Genomic DNA, 15,219 nt, shown 5'->3' with positions numbered 1-15,219 from the left:
GTGTTGAGATTAGGTACTTGTTAACCTCTCAGGTAGAGAACTGTAACAGTGCTGTATAGGAAGAATGTTGTGAAAGTTCTCATGCGAAACATTCAGTTAGATAGCTAATGCTTCTTGTAATCGGTTCGCAGCATATAGTGACATTTATGCTATTTTAACAGTGGAATGGCGTTAGTAAACAGGTTGCAAAGGTTATCAAGAACGATTTTCGGCGTTGTTTCAAATTATTCAAAATGTAAGGCCGACACCACGTTACCTCTTTTGCAGACAATAAGAGCAGCCTCGACTACGCAACCACTTTCAGAAAAACAGGAGTAAGTTGCCCACTCTTCAACTTTTCTATTAGATACTTTCACAGTCTAATGTTAATGTAGAACACTGACAAGTTTGTAAACATAAAATAAATTATTCGATAACTTTTCAGCGATGAAAAGAATAAAATAAAGTTCTAGAACTAGAAGTTCTATTTTTGAAGCAAAAATAGATGATTGCTAGAAGTAAAGAACAAAATATTTTCTTATACATTAAAAATATCTAACAATTTAAGAAGCATATAAAATGTAAATTCAAAATTATGTATGTAATTGTACACTTGAAGAAATAATTCTTATTTTCAGAGTAAACATAACTTTTGTTAGAGCAAGTGGAGAAAAAATCAAAGCAAAAGGAAAAATTGGAGATACAATTTTGGACATTGTAGTAAACAATGAAATAGATTTAGATGGTTATGGTATATTTACTTAACTTCAGTAATCTATAATAAGGATACAAGAAAAATAAAGATTAGAAGAAAATTTATTTCATTTATGTAGGTGCCTGTGAAGGGACATTAACTTGTAGTACATGTCATTTAATATTTTCAAAAGAAGTTTATGATGCGCTTCCTGACAAACCTACAGATGAAGAATTGGATATGTTGGATCTTGCATATGAGTTAACAGATACGTAAGTTGAAAGTGATTAAGTCATTTTATTTATTATTTTTTTAATAATAAAATATAAAATTTTCTTCTTTTTTAATGTATATTTGTTTCATACAATGAAGCTTTCTATTTAATACTGTAAATAATTCGTCTAAGGAAAGAATATTTCTAACTTTCTTTTATATAGAACTTTAGTTTCAAATTGAATTTCATGAAAGTACAATCAGCAAACTGAATAAATTTTCTTAATGTTCTGCCTGCAAATTTACATTGTTGGAACTTGAATTGCTAATCCTGTTATCTATCAAATAATCCGTCAAACTACATATTATTATCATGAAATTATTGATTTCAGGTCACGTCTAGGTTGTCAAATAGTAATGACTAAAGAATTAGATGGAATTGAAGTTAGAGTGCCAGCAACAATCAATGATGCAAGAGCATAACTATGCTGTAGATTTGTAGAAATTTGTATATTGACCTTAATCATGATCATTGAAATTTTGGGATTAAAATTATACAATAAACATTTTATTCTGTAATGTAGGACTGATATACATTGTAAAATATTTTCAATACTTTATACATAGTGACAAGACGTATGCAATTACTCATTAAGGTTTTGACATTTGTACATTGCCACTGTATAAAACTTGTACAAACACAGAGAGACTAGACCTTCATTTGCAAAATTAAAATCAAAATATAAACCATATCTTTGTTATGTATATAATACGTGTATCTTATTAATTAAAAATATTTTATAATCTTAGAAATAGAATTTATATATGTGTATTTGCATACTGAAACATAAAAATTCTAAATAAAGTAATTCATTAAACTTGTTAATGATACTTAAATTATAAATCACAAATAGATCATTTTTTATGTGGCAGAGAATGTCAACAATTGCCTGAACTGAATGAATTAAGTATATTTCATTACTTTATCATATAAGTGCGATTAAAATTCAATTTTATTGCAAGATATTTATTCATATTGTTTACACTTTCAATTAACATCTTTAAATTGGACAAAAAACTTAACATTTTTCAATTGAAACCTTTTGTTCTACTAATGTCATTCACTCAAAGTTTCTATCTATTTAAAAATGCGATATTTATACTTTTTAGAGATTTTATATTTTACAAATTTTTGATTAACTTGATTGACGTTGAATTTCTGTTATATGTTCAGAATAATTTATTTCTCCTCTTTAATTAGGTACATACCGAATACATCTACTAAATTGGTATTTCATAAGTACTAGTACATAAAGCTAAAACACTTTTGTACTATGCATGTTATGTATGAATTCGACAAATAATTTAACCTATTATATTGTCGCGTGTTACACTAAAATGTTCTATTACTACACTACTTACAAATTCAATATAAAGTATACATTACATTGTTACGAAATGTACATTTCACTCGCATACCCTGCCCGTTTCAAATATATCTCAGAACATAGTAATTTGTATATTCAGTATTCTTTTTTATATACTATATACATGTACATCAACCCGACCTTTATAAACATTAACTTAACAACAGATTGTGAAAAATTAATAAGAGATTCTAAAATCTTTATTTCATAAAAAATCGTAAACTTTATCTTATATGTTTTATTGAACAAGTCAGGTGATTTAACGATTACGTGCTCATGATATAAATTACATAAGTATTTTTAATACTCTCTGTAGATCTCCTATTATACATTATTTGTCTATGTATGTAAGTAGCTTCAACGATTGTGATAATAGTAAACACATTATTAATTAGTAAAAAAAAAATTTGGAAAGATAATCCAAAAAATTAAAATGAGGTAACACAACACAAATATAAAAAAACTTTTACGTGAATGGTAAAGGGAGACAGAAAACATTTATATGATCCTTTATAAACGATCCTAGCCACTTAAATTTAATTTTATTTTTATCTCTGGCTTAATAATTGCAACTACTGAAAGTAACTAAACTATAGTCTGCACAGAAAGGAACAAAAATATAAGTATAAACGTGAAAATAGTTGAAACAGGAAATTTACATTTGACACAAATTTGGTTGTGTTCAAATCTCAAATTATGGAATATCATGAACAAATATGTAGCTATATATCAAAAATTACATATGTTTAGCATTTGCAATGTCTACAAGTATTTATCAATTGACTGTTTGAATATCTATATTTTGAGATTTGAACTTAATATTAGATTTCTAACATATACACTTATCAGAAACTTGTAATCGCATAATCGCGCGATAGTCAAAATTCGAAAATCTTGTAAGCGAAAGTAACCTAGGACTAGAGGTTTCGCATAATTATTGTTAATAATAATGATAATGAAATGGCAAGATTCATGAGGGTATAAATTAGTTTTAAGGAATTAACTGTTTCATTCATTTAGTCAATATAGATTGACGAACAATTTTAATATTTTTATCTTTTGTTTTAGTCGTATAACACTATGATGTATAAGCTCATTTATGATAATTTATTCCATTCAATTTAATAATAACAGTTCATATTTCGAAAGATTGTAAACAAGTGATTTATTACGTTTTCTCCAAACACATATTAATTCAATTTATTCTTTGGAATAAAGTCAGTATATGTAGGTCGGCATCTGAAACTAAAAGTAACTCTTAATCATCCAGACTGATATCTCTGTAGTATTCTAAAGTTTGTTCTGCTAATGCATTAAATATTCTTAAATGCCACAACAACTACCCGATAAGGCAAAGGGTTCGTTAAATTTCAGTAATCTACAGCATTAAATGCTAAAATTACATAATTCTAAAGCCAACACTAAGTATCAAAACTTCCTTGCAACAGCATCAGACCTAATCCACACTGATATCAAGTATCAAAATTCTTTAAGATCTACATCAACCACAAAGTTGGTCCCTAAAGTGAGGTAAATGATACATGAGCTGATAACAGTCACAGCGTTGTTAAAGTCTGAATAAAATGAAGTGAAAGGTAGAATATTCAATACAAAAGGCTGTAATCTACGGTAAATTCGTGTACTATAATCATAACCGCAGCACTGTTAAAAGACGAATGAAGAATAAATCAAGGCAGAATTGTTTGGAATGAAGTGATAACAGCAACACTGTCGAAATCTGGAATAGGTCTGAATGGAATGATGAAACCAATCTAAAAGCTTCAATATGAATATCAATGATGGCTACATTAGAGCTAAACTAATGTAGAAAGCTCATGAGGACTGTTGGTAGTCGCTGCGCTGCTGAGATCTAAAGTTGCCGCCGGGAGTCCAGGACTGACGCTACCGCTGGCTTCTCGGGGTAAATGCTGCGACCTGTTTAACTTGTTTCCAGGACTTGGTGGTGATCTATCCCCAGGCGTATCAGGAGGAGTAACGATGTTTCTGTGACTGCTGACGTTCAGATGATTGTGCGTCGCTGTCATTGGAGCTGGCGAGGAGAGTAACAAGGGCGGAGACATCGACACGTGTCGATGGTGATGATGATGATGATAGTACTGAGCCGCTCGGCCATGAGTCGCGTGGCTGGCGTTCTGCTGGTTGACCAAGGGACCAGCTTTTGTCGAACAGCTAGCGTGGTGCATCGTTAATGGAGTACGATGTTGTTGCTGCTGTTGTTGCTGTTGCAGGTGCGGCTGATTTTGATGTTGCTGCAGCTGTTGCTGTCTCTGCAGCTGCACCGCCGCCTCGCACTGTTCACGCGCTAACGCCTTTACAGCGTTCGTCTTCTCCTGGAAACGACAATAATCACAATTTTAGCTTGACTTAGCTTCTATTTATGAACATTCTGGAAAACACATTTGCAATGTAGATAATTTAATGTTTGCTTTCTGATAACGACAATATGTTTCAATTATCTGCCACAACGAAGTTCGTAATTCGAGAATATACTTATTGTTAAATAAAAGTAAAAAAAAAAGAGAAATCTTTACCCTTTGCCACACGAAGACGTTGTGAACCATTGCGCATCCACAAAATACAATGCCAAGGCCTATAAAAACTGATGTGACGATAGCTGGGGTTGAATGAAACTGGATGAAAGTGTACAGTATCATGCCTGAAAAAAATCGTTGTCTCAATACAAAAAATGTAATTCTTTATTACCACTCAATCATAGTAAGTACTTGTAAATGTTTTAAATATTATACGAAATAAATAATCTTAATTTCACTAAACCAACGCAGTAAATTCAGTGTCAGAGAACATACTTCTTACCAGTTAAAAATACAGGAATGCTAATGAAAAAGCCTCCGACAGCACATATACGGCTGATGGATGATTTTTGCAGGTACTTGTTACTCCTGAAACAAAGAATGTCAAAGGAAAAGTGAGTTTCACGGTTTCACGATAATTGAATTTGTTTCTCATTGAAAGCATTCATGTCACATTTCAAATACTGTTTCAAAATAAGTATTACACAAAAGATAAGTTTTACTGAAAAATACCCTTTTAAAGCAAATGCAAGATTTTAATAATTGAAGTTGATAATTCTAAAGAATCGTACTTTTTTATTTCAATTTATTTAAATCTTTTCTTTACTGTTTCTTTCTAAAGACTGCATCGCGATTCCCTTATTATCGCATTTCCAGGTAAGACATCGAGCATAGTTTAAGAAAGTCTGAAGCAGATTTACGATCGCGTTGGAAACACGACTCGATGAATGTTTCCTAGTCGCGACTAATCATTCTTCACTAGAAATAATGTATTCATAGAATCAAGGGATGATGAAGCATTTCCTGGAATGATCTTCTTGTGCTCATACGTATATAAATGTCACTAGAATTCTGCATGTATTGTTCGTATGGAGATTATCGCCACTTTTTCCTTAAATGGTTTGATACGTTAAACGATTCTCTTTATTTGACTTGAAAGTAATTTATGTCCTTACATATTTTCTCTAAGAAAACGCAAGTAATTAGAAACAGCATTTAAGAATTTAGTAAATCATGCTGCTTATCTGATATCGAAATTAATTATCTTCAATTAAGTTACGAAGAGTGATGTCGATAAGTATACTGCGCGATGGAATTCATGCTTTTAAGAAAATACAATTTCTTTCGAGCACGAGAATCGAGCAAGGGGTAGGGGTAAGCGTTCGAGCATCTATCGGATCGAGTCGCTGGTTCTCGTGCAAAAACGATCTCGTGCTGATTTTAAACAAGTCTCATTCGAACGGGCACAATGAGAAATTCCCACGAAGCCGTTGCTACCACCTTTTCGAGGTCAGTAACCTCTTTGGATACGTTTCAAGTGCAGCGGTACCAATGAAATCATCCTAGACTAATTCCTACGCGACCGGCCTTCCAAGAGTTACACACATTACAAATTTAACCTTCCGCGTTTGCAGTTCCGTTTTTCGCTGTCGCTGTCTTCTCGCGAAATATAACCGAGTAAAATTATCCCCGTATAATTAGCGTAACACGTGTGACATACAAAAAATAAGAAACCATAGTAATACTACGAATTGTGTTTAAACGCTTATATTTATCAATAAATAATATCCATGCTTATTGACAAAAAATTTTAATACACCCAAAATGTGACTGGCTAATATGGGGCTGTTTAAAGATAATTCTCTCATTGAAGATAAAAGTGAATGTTGTTCTTCCGAGCCCTTTTAAACAGAGTTGCTAAGTATAAGCAATTGCGTGTTCGTTGATCGTTAAGATCGAACGTACTGATTTCAACAATAAATATTGGGCGGTTCTTTGACCTGCATTTCACGTAAAGTGAACGTTCTGGCGTCTCTTAACTTTCCATTAACGAAGTCGTGTAGATTGTTTCAATTACTCATATAAAACATAGAAATTTCACTAGATACACTTCATTGGCTTGTCATTCAACTTATCCTAATGTTTCTTTCCAACATCCCACATGTAATAATTGACAAGTATTATCAGTACATCTATGTTTCGTCCTCCTTTTGCTTTTATTGTTTTTCAAGAAGTAGCTAACAATCTGCTAAACATAGCGCCGAAACAAAGCTTATGCGCGATTTGTCAACCTCAAGGTGTGACTGACATAAGCACACATTCCAAATTGTTACCGTTCAACAAGATCTCGTCAATCTCAGCAAGCAGGAAGAGTCCCTTGCCCTTTGATTCGGGATACGAGGCATCCATTCATGATTACAAGGAGGGTACGCGAACGATGTCGACACGAGGGCCGACAAAACCGTTTGAGCTTATTCAACGTGCCGTCGAATAGTTTCGCAGGAAGAGATGAATGGAGATAAAGATCGGTGAAGCAGCTACGCCTCCTAGGACAATAATGTTTGGTAAATGCCTATTGCTCTTTCTCACACGAACTAGGGAGCTACTAGATATTTTGGAGTCGTGTAAATTCTTTCTACCGAATCACAAAGCTTTCGTCTAATCCGTTTATAGAATGATTAATGTGAGAACGAAGTTGAAAATTTGTTTGCTTTTTGTAGGTGACATCGATCATCTTGAGTTCCCATTCTATACGAAATAGAGAATGAAGTTGAAGGAACTACAAGACCAGGCGAAATTCATGGAAACGTTTATCCAACACCACCTACAGACGAAAATAGCCTTATGGCTTGCCTATGTTTATGAGCAAAATGGATCATTAATCGACCCTAACGACTACATTCGCGAGCAGGAGTCACTGACCGATGTTCTCAAGAGATACGCGGGAAATCGCGTGTTCTTGGAGTGCTGTTAATGCTGGGAAACATAGTTAGAATCTACGTATTAAGTATCACGTATGTATACCTTTATGACGCAACTGAAGGCTATACAATACTGACGAGAAAAAAAATACAAAATGTTTAAATTGAGAGTTAAACTGCCTTCAATTTTTTTATCCTACCAGAGTAAAAGAAGGTCACAAATGAAACTTCTAATTCAATATTGTTCAACGATATAAGTACAATATTGTCGTACATGCGTACAGTTGCAGTCGGAGGAAATGCACGCCAATCCATTGCGAAATGGATCGCTGGGCGCGCGACAAGCCCACGAAGCAACGCCCAAACGCAAAACTCAGTACAGGATCATGGGAAAGAAGGTGCTTGAAATCGACTATGAACTAATAATTACTTGCAATTCAGAGTAAAATTTTATTAAGCCAATTGAAATTCAAGCTTTAAAATATGCACATACAAAATAAGATATGTTTATTTAATTCACACATTATATTATAAACAATAAAAATTTGTTTTTTAGAAAAGATCTCGTAATTGAAAACGTTTCGATTTACGTAGGAAAAATTTGTACAATGAAATGGAACCAATCGTGGATTAGATTTCGTCTTCTATGTCTCCACACGGTTCGTAATGCAATCTAGGCATTGCGATCAAGCCGCAGCCGTGTTTGCATGGCTGCACTTCCGGCCAGAAGCCGCATGCTTCGATCAAATTAGAATGCACATTTTCAATTTCCGCGTCGGAAGTTTCCTTCCTTTGAAACAGATCGGATCGATTTCCGAAAGATTCACCATAAACGAGAAGAAAAAACTAAACGAGTTAACCAAATACGAAGCAGGATAAAGTTTGTACACAGAGATGAAGGCAGAAAGTTTTTCACGCGGAAATAGATTGCGACAGGAAATTTAATCTCTGTCGAATTTACCTAACCGTAACTCCGTTGATTTGTTATGTCGAAATTATTTTTTGTGAAGCAATGTTTGTCAAAATGGTATAGAAACTTTCTTTTCATTTGAAATTTCAAATTTGAAAATTAGAAAAATGTGTCTATGTTACTCGTTACGTTAGATTATACAAATTATTCAAGTAATTATTATAATTCTGAGTCATTATATCTGTGAACATTATTATGTCATATGAATCATCCATTCAAACCGGTTTACGTAAATCTCATCTACAATTTCTACTAGTATTATCATATAAAATCGTTGCTATTCGCATAAATTTATGCGACACCAAATCATATGAATCATTTGCTCCAACTGATTCACGCAACATGTTACCTACGAATGTTGCATTACAGAATTTGGTTACAATTGAATTTCAGGTGTACCAGTAACTCACAATCAGTATGATTCAGTGAAGAAAGAATAATCGTCGAAAGTTCTGAGATTTTAGGCTTAGGCTCACCAGACTAAAAACATCATACACGTGATGAATGTTAAGTAAAAGACAATTGTACCGATGAAGGAAAGTCGAAGATCAATCTTTGAGCTTGTTGCATAATGCTCCAGGTGCTCAGCAGATCGCCCATAAACATTGGATTCTCTACGCTTCCGGTCTCGGCTCCGCTGCACAGCAAAAGATAAAGCGCGAAACCATAAACGATGGAAATATTTCGATACAAGACGTTTACGAGATCGCCACTCGAGGTATATACGCGAAAGACAAGAATAGCATTGCAGATCAGCATTTCCACGGCCAAGTTCGTAAACGGTTGCTCGATGATGGATCAAACGCGTGGATTATACCAGTTCACCATGAATGACGGAATTATATTCGAATGAATCTACCTTTCTTAAGACCACTTTTTGAAGTTTTCACGAAAAGAAAAGTTGCATATAGTAACAGAGTAGTTACGTAATTCTCCTAATTTGAAGTATTTAAGAGTCTAATCATCCTGCTATTAATTAGAATCGCCCTAGATTACAGATTAGAGAAACGATCTCTCCGAAGGGAAAGAAACTTATTAAATAGCAACCAGCGATGGTAATTTCACCGCTTCCAAGATGTCTCGTTTAAAGGAAATAGGGGAGGAGCTCGTAAAAGCTAGGCACCTCCGGAATTTCCTTCACCCCGACATCGAAACGAGAAGGGGAGGCTTAATAACTCCAAAATTAAGGGTGACCACGGATCTTTCAGAAGGGACGACAACCGTTAGCAGCAGCCGAGTTACACCTGTTCCTCAGGCTAGCCTGGTACCCCAGCTATTGTACGTTTTACGAGTTTTCAGCGACACGACCATCTCCTCGGACACTTGTTCGTCCTTTCATCGAATCGGGCAAACGGCCGATTGCCAGTTAATTTTTGACCCTGACAAGTTCCACGGCTGCGTAAACCCAGTGACATCGGGTTGAACGCAAAATATGGAGCCGCCCATAAACTGGACGTTTTATTGGCTTAATCGGCTGTGTAGCACCGCTGAGAATTGCGTTTCCGTAAGCTTGTTGCCTTTTTAACGACGAATCTTCGATACCCAAACACGTTGTAATTGATTTTTGCAATCAGATTTTCGTCCGTGCTCAGGTAGGTATGCAGAGAATAATTTTTTCGTGTGGAACGTCTTTTCCGTGTGTCGTAATTTTCTGGAATTGTTTAACACGGTATACAACATGTGTATACAAAACATGCTAATTCCTATACAGTTCCTGAAGATTGACAAATTTTCTTTCGTAAGCGTTCGTACTTCTCTAACGGTTTGGTTAACGAGACACAGTCAGTTTGGTATGGTAACGACACTCGATTTTCTTTAGCGTATAATTCACAGCAGATCGAGACAAACATGCCAGAGAGCTGTCGTATGACCATTCAATCGAAATTAATCGAGAGATAAATTAGGAGGCATCGAAACAGACTCGCAACTCGCACTGTACTCGAGTATTAAAGCGCAGTCAAAACGCGCTGCCAAATTTATTCCGGTTTCCCTTGTCCCGGAGAAAAAAATTCCAAACGCCAGATTCAAAGGCGTGGAATGCCAAGTGGTACTCGACAGTCAGAGAGAAGGAGAGGAAAAGAGAGAAAGAATGGAAGAGCAAAGGAGAGGAAAGTCGAAGGACCACGCGTATGCTGTTGGAACTCTGACGCACGAAACCGCCCGAGAACAGAAACCAGACACGCGTGTAACGTTAAACCGGGCCATCGATAAAAAACGAACGACGCGGCTCGACCCGATGGACTTTTTAATGACAGATAAAATCTCCCAGAGAGTTACGGATCATTCGGATCCTGGTCCTCTTTTGCTCTCCCTCGATCATCGGGCTCAGTGTGAAATCCGGAGATCAGATAACCTTGAACGCGTAAATTTCCTTGCGCCTCGTTATAATGACTCAATTCTTCCGCGGTCTCTCAATATTTCTTCGCTTCTTATGGTAGGAATTTGAGACGTGTCTGACAACATAGTTCCCTGTAGGAAAGTTTCTTCTTCATTTAGAAGACCTTATAATGTGTCGCTATAAACTTAGCTATCGAACATAAAATGAAGCGAGTCGTTCTTTGAAACGATTCCCCTAGAAAAATGATGAACAAGCATGATGCACAATCGAAGAGGAAATTCTTTAGTCCAGTAAGAAACTTCGCAAGCTAGTTTCCGTCAAGTGTCTTCTATTCGAACAGTCTTAGTTCATCGAGTTCGCGCTACGAGCTCAGACAAAGATCCCTTATCACGGACCATTTAAGTAATGAGCCGGCACTTAGCAGCGCCGCTTCTCTTTCGCTCCTCTGTCTTTGTAACCGTCGCCGGAGTTCGTCGTATCTCCGTTAACTCTGTCGCTTTTTTCCCTCCTTTGGGGTAAAACGGACCGTGCATAGGCCTAGGGATGGATGAACGACGGGCAAGCCTCCGAGCGACAATGAGGACCTGCCATTAAAAGCTTGGGGCTTTCTAAGCGCGTCTACACACCCAAGGGCTCTTCTTCTTTTCCCAACAATGCCACTTGCTAGACTTCGCGTTACCTTTAGCTGGACAACCTTGGTTTCGACGAGGCTAGACGGTGGCACGATGAAGGGCTAGTGACCGAAAACTATGCGACGCGAACCTTTTGTTACGAGAAGATGGAAGAGCAAATAGGGCTCGCTGACACACGGGATTTGTAGCCAGATTTTGCTTTTATAATTTTTAAAAAACTTATCGTTTATCGATTGAACAATCGAACATGGATAGATTTCAAATTTGTTATATTTTCCAAGATCAGTGCCTCAAAATTTGTCAAGCTCCAACTCGCAATTCCCAGCGTATACCTTGCAATTTCATGGAGGCGCCTTCCAGTCAGTAGAAGATATCTAGAGTCAAAGAGTCGGCGGAATCTTGAATTGTCTAGAAAGCCTGGAGCAAGTGTAGAAACAAAGGTTGAGAGAATCGCGGTGGTTGAATGCAAGAGACTGCAATTTTAATCGTCCTCCGTATCTCTTCCAGCCAGGTATGCAAGCAAGAGCATTCTGTAGGCCGTAAACGTAGGCGCCGTGATAACACGGGTTAAAAATAACTATCGTCATACGATCGATAGCCCTGCTTATCAGGTAGTCAACCCATTGTTTGAGAACCCAAAAAAAAGTAATCGAAAACGGTGCCCTTCTGCGGGTACCAAGCAAAGATACTGCTTCTACCAAAATGCTTTCTCACATTGCATCGATTGATATTCATGAGTACACATCGAATTTGGTCCGAGCAGCGGCAATTTGCATATTCCGACGCGCGTTTCCATTCGTCGCAATTAGCCAAGGGGATCGTTATTCTGCCTCGGAGGATCCCGAAAAACTCGATGCGTGACCGATAAGGGAACGCACCAGCCCGCAAAAGGGCCGATCGCAATCGCACTGTGAATGTATCGCCTCGTAACGAGCCTCATTTTCGTTCAAGGTGCGTCACGAAACGTATTGTATTTAGTATTGTATTGCGATTTCGTTCGAGTGTCCGTGCGTTTTGCACGTAAAAACGGGTCACATGCACAGAGATGATCAACGTGTATACAGGACGTGCATTTTTGCGTTTCTTCTTCTCGCGGCGTGAGAAGAAACACTAGACAGCCGCCGTTCGCTGATATATCACGGCGGGATACGAGACACCCAGTATTTCAGCGCACGGATAGGGCACGCATGGATGACTGGGAACACTCATTCTGAGCGCAAGGATAATCTTGATTGAGGACGTCGACAGCGATCCGAGATTATATAAATTAATGGTAATCGCTTCCCAAGCGCGACCTCCGCGCGAATCCTCTCCTTTCAATGGTCGACCTTTGGAAAATGCTGCTGCGTTACGCGCTTTCTCTGCTTGACTACTCCTCTTACATGATCGACATAATCCTTCCTCCCGTATTCGAGAACCTGTCTTGGTGCGCTAACAAAACACCTGGGTGGCTTTTGTGAAACAATTTTGTAAGAATTTCGATTCCTTTATAGTTCAAGCCTACTGTTTTCAGGAAGATACGTACAAGTTAACTAATGGTGAAGTCGAGATAGGTCAAGATCTTTAACCTTCTGACAAATGCCTACGTGTACGAAGTATCTGTGCATATATATGCAATTCATAATACAGCGGAAAAGGCTACTTTCTTGTAAACGCACCCAGCTGAAGCTCAGCAAAAATTTAGTAACCGTGAATGGGCCAATATTAGCGTAAAGGCAGCAACGCGATACAAAATTGGGAAATAGGTTCAACTTTGAACTGTTAACTGTCCATATGTTACGCGTGTTCATATCCATTTCAGGATTTGGCGAGGTAAGTTGGCATCAGCAGCGGTTCGCGCAAAAGTTTCTCTCGGAACGATACAGACGACAACTTATCCTCGAATGAAACAAAAAGCCAGGGACAACCACCGTACAGAATCTCAGAGCCGACTTGCACGCACACGTTCAAACGCGGAGACTCGAGCGTCTTCTTTTATAAATGCGGCTCGCGCGCGGGCATTCAGTCTCACCGAGTGCATCCACCTGCAACGCGCAAGTGCATATCCCGGTAAGGCTGCTTCGATAAAAAAGTTAACGGCCCACGTTAAGAGATTTTGTAACGACACGCGGTGGCCGAGAGGTCGCGAGGAACATTACCGCGCGACATAGTCCTCTTCAATTCGACGTACAACACCGCAGGACAGGACCCTTTCTTATTGCGTTAATTAATTACAGATCTTAGTTGCCGGCGGTCCCATTACAACTGAAAAATAATTGAACTGGATTCCAGAGTGTCAAACGTGTGTCTCTTGGGGACTCAATACCAGTCCGTGAGCACCATATGCGTCCTTCCATTTTCGTCAGTCGTTCGATGGGTAACGAACACTGGCTCTGAGATGTGCATTGAATATCGATATGACATAATCGATAAGACCCTCGTTAATGCAGCTCGAGGTCAACAGGGAGTCTTTGTCTCTTTTCTCTGTCAAGTTACTCTAATTGATTCGTTCGCAGCGAACAGAATCGCATTCCTTTAGCAGTTGTCGTGAGACATATTTTATTCTTATTTACACTTTATGATGAATAAGAAAAAATAGTTACTCACCAGTGTCCCTGATAGGAAGTCTTGACAAGCTTCACAGTGAAGAGGAACTGTATGGCGCAGACGAGGAGACAGCACAAGTTCAGGGAAAGTGCAAGGGCGCACAGCGCCAGGGTCACCTCGTATACGATCATGTATTCTTCCGGGCTGATCAGGCTACTCGGCGTCACCGTTAACGGCGAAATCTTCAGTAGAAAGATCAACGAGAGCAGCGCTAATAACAGGGACACTAGACACAATAGGCCAAGACTCGTCAACGTCTCTTTGGCCCCGGCCTCTTGGTCCTTTTGGTTCCTAGACAGGGACGAAGACCAGGAAGCGTTTAAGGGAAACGGTGTAGAGCCAGCACCGCCGGTCAACTGTCCACTTGCAGGTGCACCCTGAAGAGCAGGTGCTGGCGAGGGTGTCGTCTGACTAGGTAGCCTGGACAACCTGGAAATATCAAAACCGCCGTTCGCTTTGGGCCTGCTGTCCTGATGCAACGGTGCCTGGGTCACCACGGTGTGACCCAACGTTGTTGACACATTGTTGTTATTGTTGTTATTGTTGATCCCACCAGCCACGGGACTAACGCTGTTGACCGAGTGCTTCGACGTGGAAAGGGTAGATAGGTTGAGAGCGTGCGAGTGATTCAACCGCTGAGAGAGGTTGTTCACGCTCAGCTGAGAGTGGTTCAGCGGGTGTCTATGCGTCGACGACGGTGTCGCGGCCTGATGCGCATTCCCAGGCCTCTGTTGATGGACCACCGAGTCGTATACGTCGACGCCACGTCCGCCGTTGCCTGCCGCGCGAACGTTCTGGTTGTAGTGGTGATGCTGCTGATCCTGATGATGGCTCGAGTGATGATGATGATGGTGGCCGCCGTGCAACGAGCCCGAGCTTGGCTGATAGTCATTGTGGTGATGCCTGGAGCCCGCTGACGACGGTTGCCCCGTCAGGATGTGCTTCAGCATTACTCGACACGCTGAGTTGCCCGGAGGAAGACTGCGCCTCTTCCTGCTCCTCTACATGGCGCCACGCGTGATCCTCTTCATTCAGCCTGTCCAGTTGGATCGTTTCCTAATTGAAAAGCCAGTTGGTCTTTGAGGCTCGTCTAATCGATCAAATTGCTTTCCTAGAGGATCAGCCC

General features: G+C 38.7%; 2 protein-coding genes across 2 annotated transcripts; one reads left to right on the top strand and one right to left on the bottom strand.

Moving 5' to 3' along the window:
- Positions 1 to 13: 13 nt before the first annotated feature.
- Fdx2 (Adrenodoxin-like protein 2, mitochondrial Ferredoxin 2) lies at positions 14 to 1,665 on the top strand. The gene is made up of 4 exons (XM_076374968.1): positions 14 to 314; positions 618 to 730; positions 813 to 945; positions 1,279 to 1,665. Exons 1-4 carry the CDS (start codon positions 166 to 168, stop codon positions 1,367 to 1,369), a joined length of 486 nt encoding a protein of 161 aa, XP_076231083.1. The 5' UTR covers positions 14 to 165; the 3' UTR covers positions 1,370 to 1,665.
- Positions 1,666 to 2,430: 765 nt separating this feature from the next.
- On the bottom strand, positions 2,431 to 15,043 carry LOC143177156 (uncharacterized). The gene is made up of 4 exons (XM_076374966.1): positions 14,094 to 15,043; positions 5,149 to 5,234; positions 4,866 to 4,990; positions 2,431 to 4,664 (listed from the first exon to the last, which is right to left on the bottom strand). The coding sequence occupies exons 1-4, from the start codon at positions 15,041 to 15,043 to the stop codon at positions 4,128 to 4,130; spliced, it is 1,698 nt and encodes a 565-aa protein (XP_076231081.1). The 3' UTR covers positions 2,431 to 4,127.
- Positions 15,044 to 15,219: the final 176 nt, after the last annotated feature.

This window comes from Calliopsis andreniformis, chromosome 3 (genome assembly GCF_051401765.1).
Source record: "Calliopsis andreniformis isolate RMS-2024a chromosome 3, iyCalAndr_principal, whole genome shotgun sequence".
NCBI lineage: Eukaryota > Metazoa > Arthropoda > Insecta > Hymenoptera > Andrenidae > Calliopsis > Calliopsis andreniformis.
Note: the sequence above shows the minus strand (reverse complement) of the source record. Positions and strands in the feature narration are given on the sequence as shown.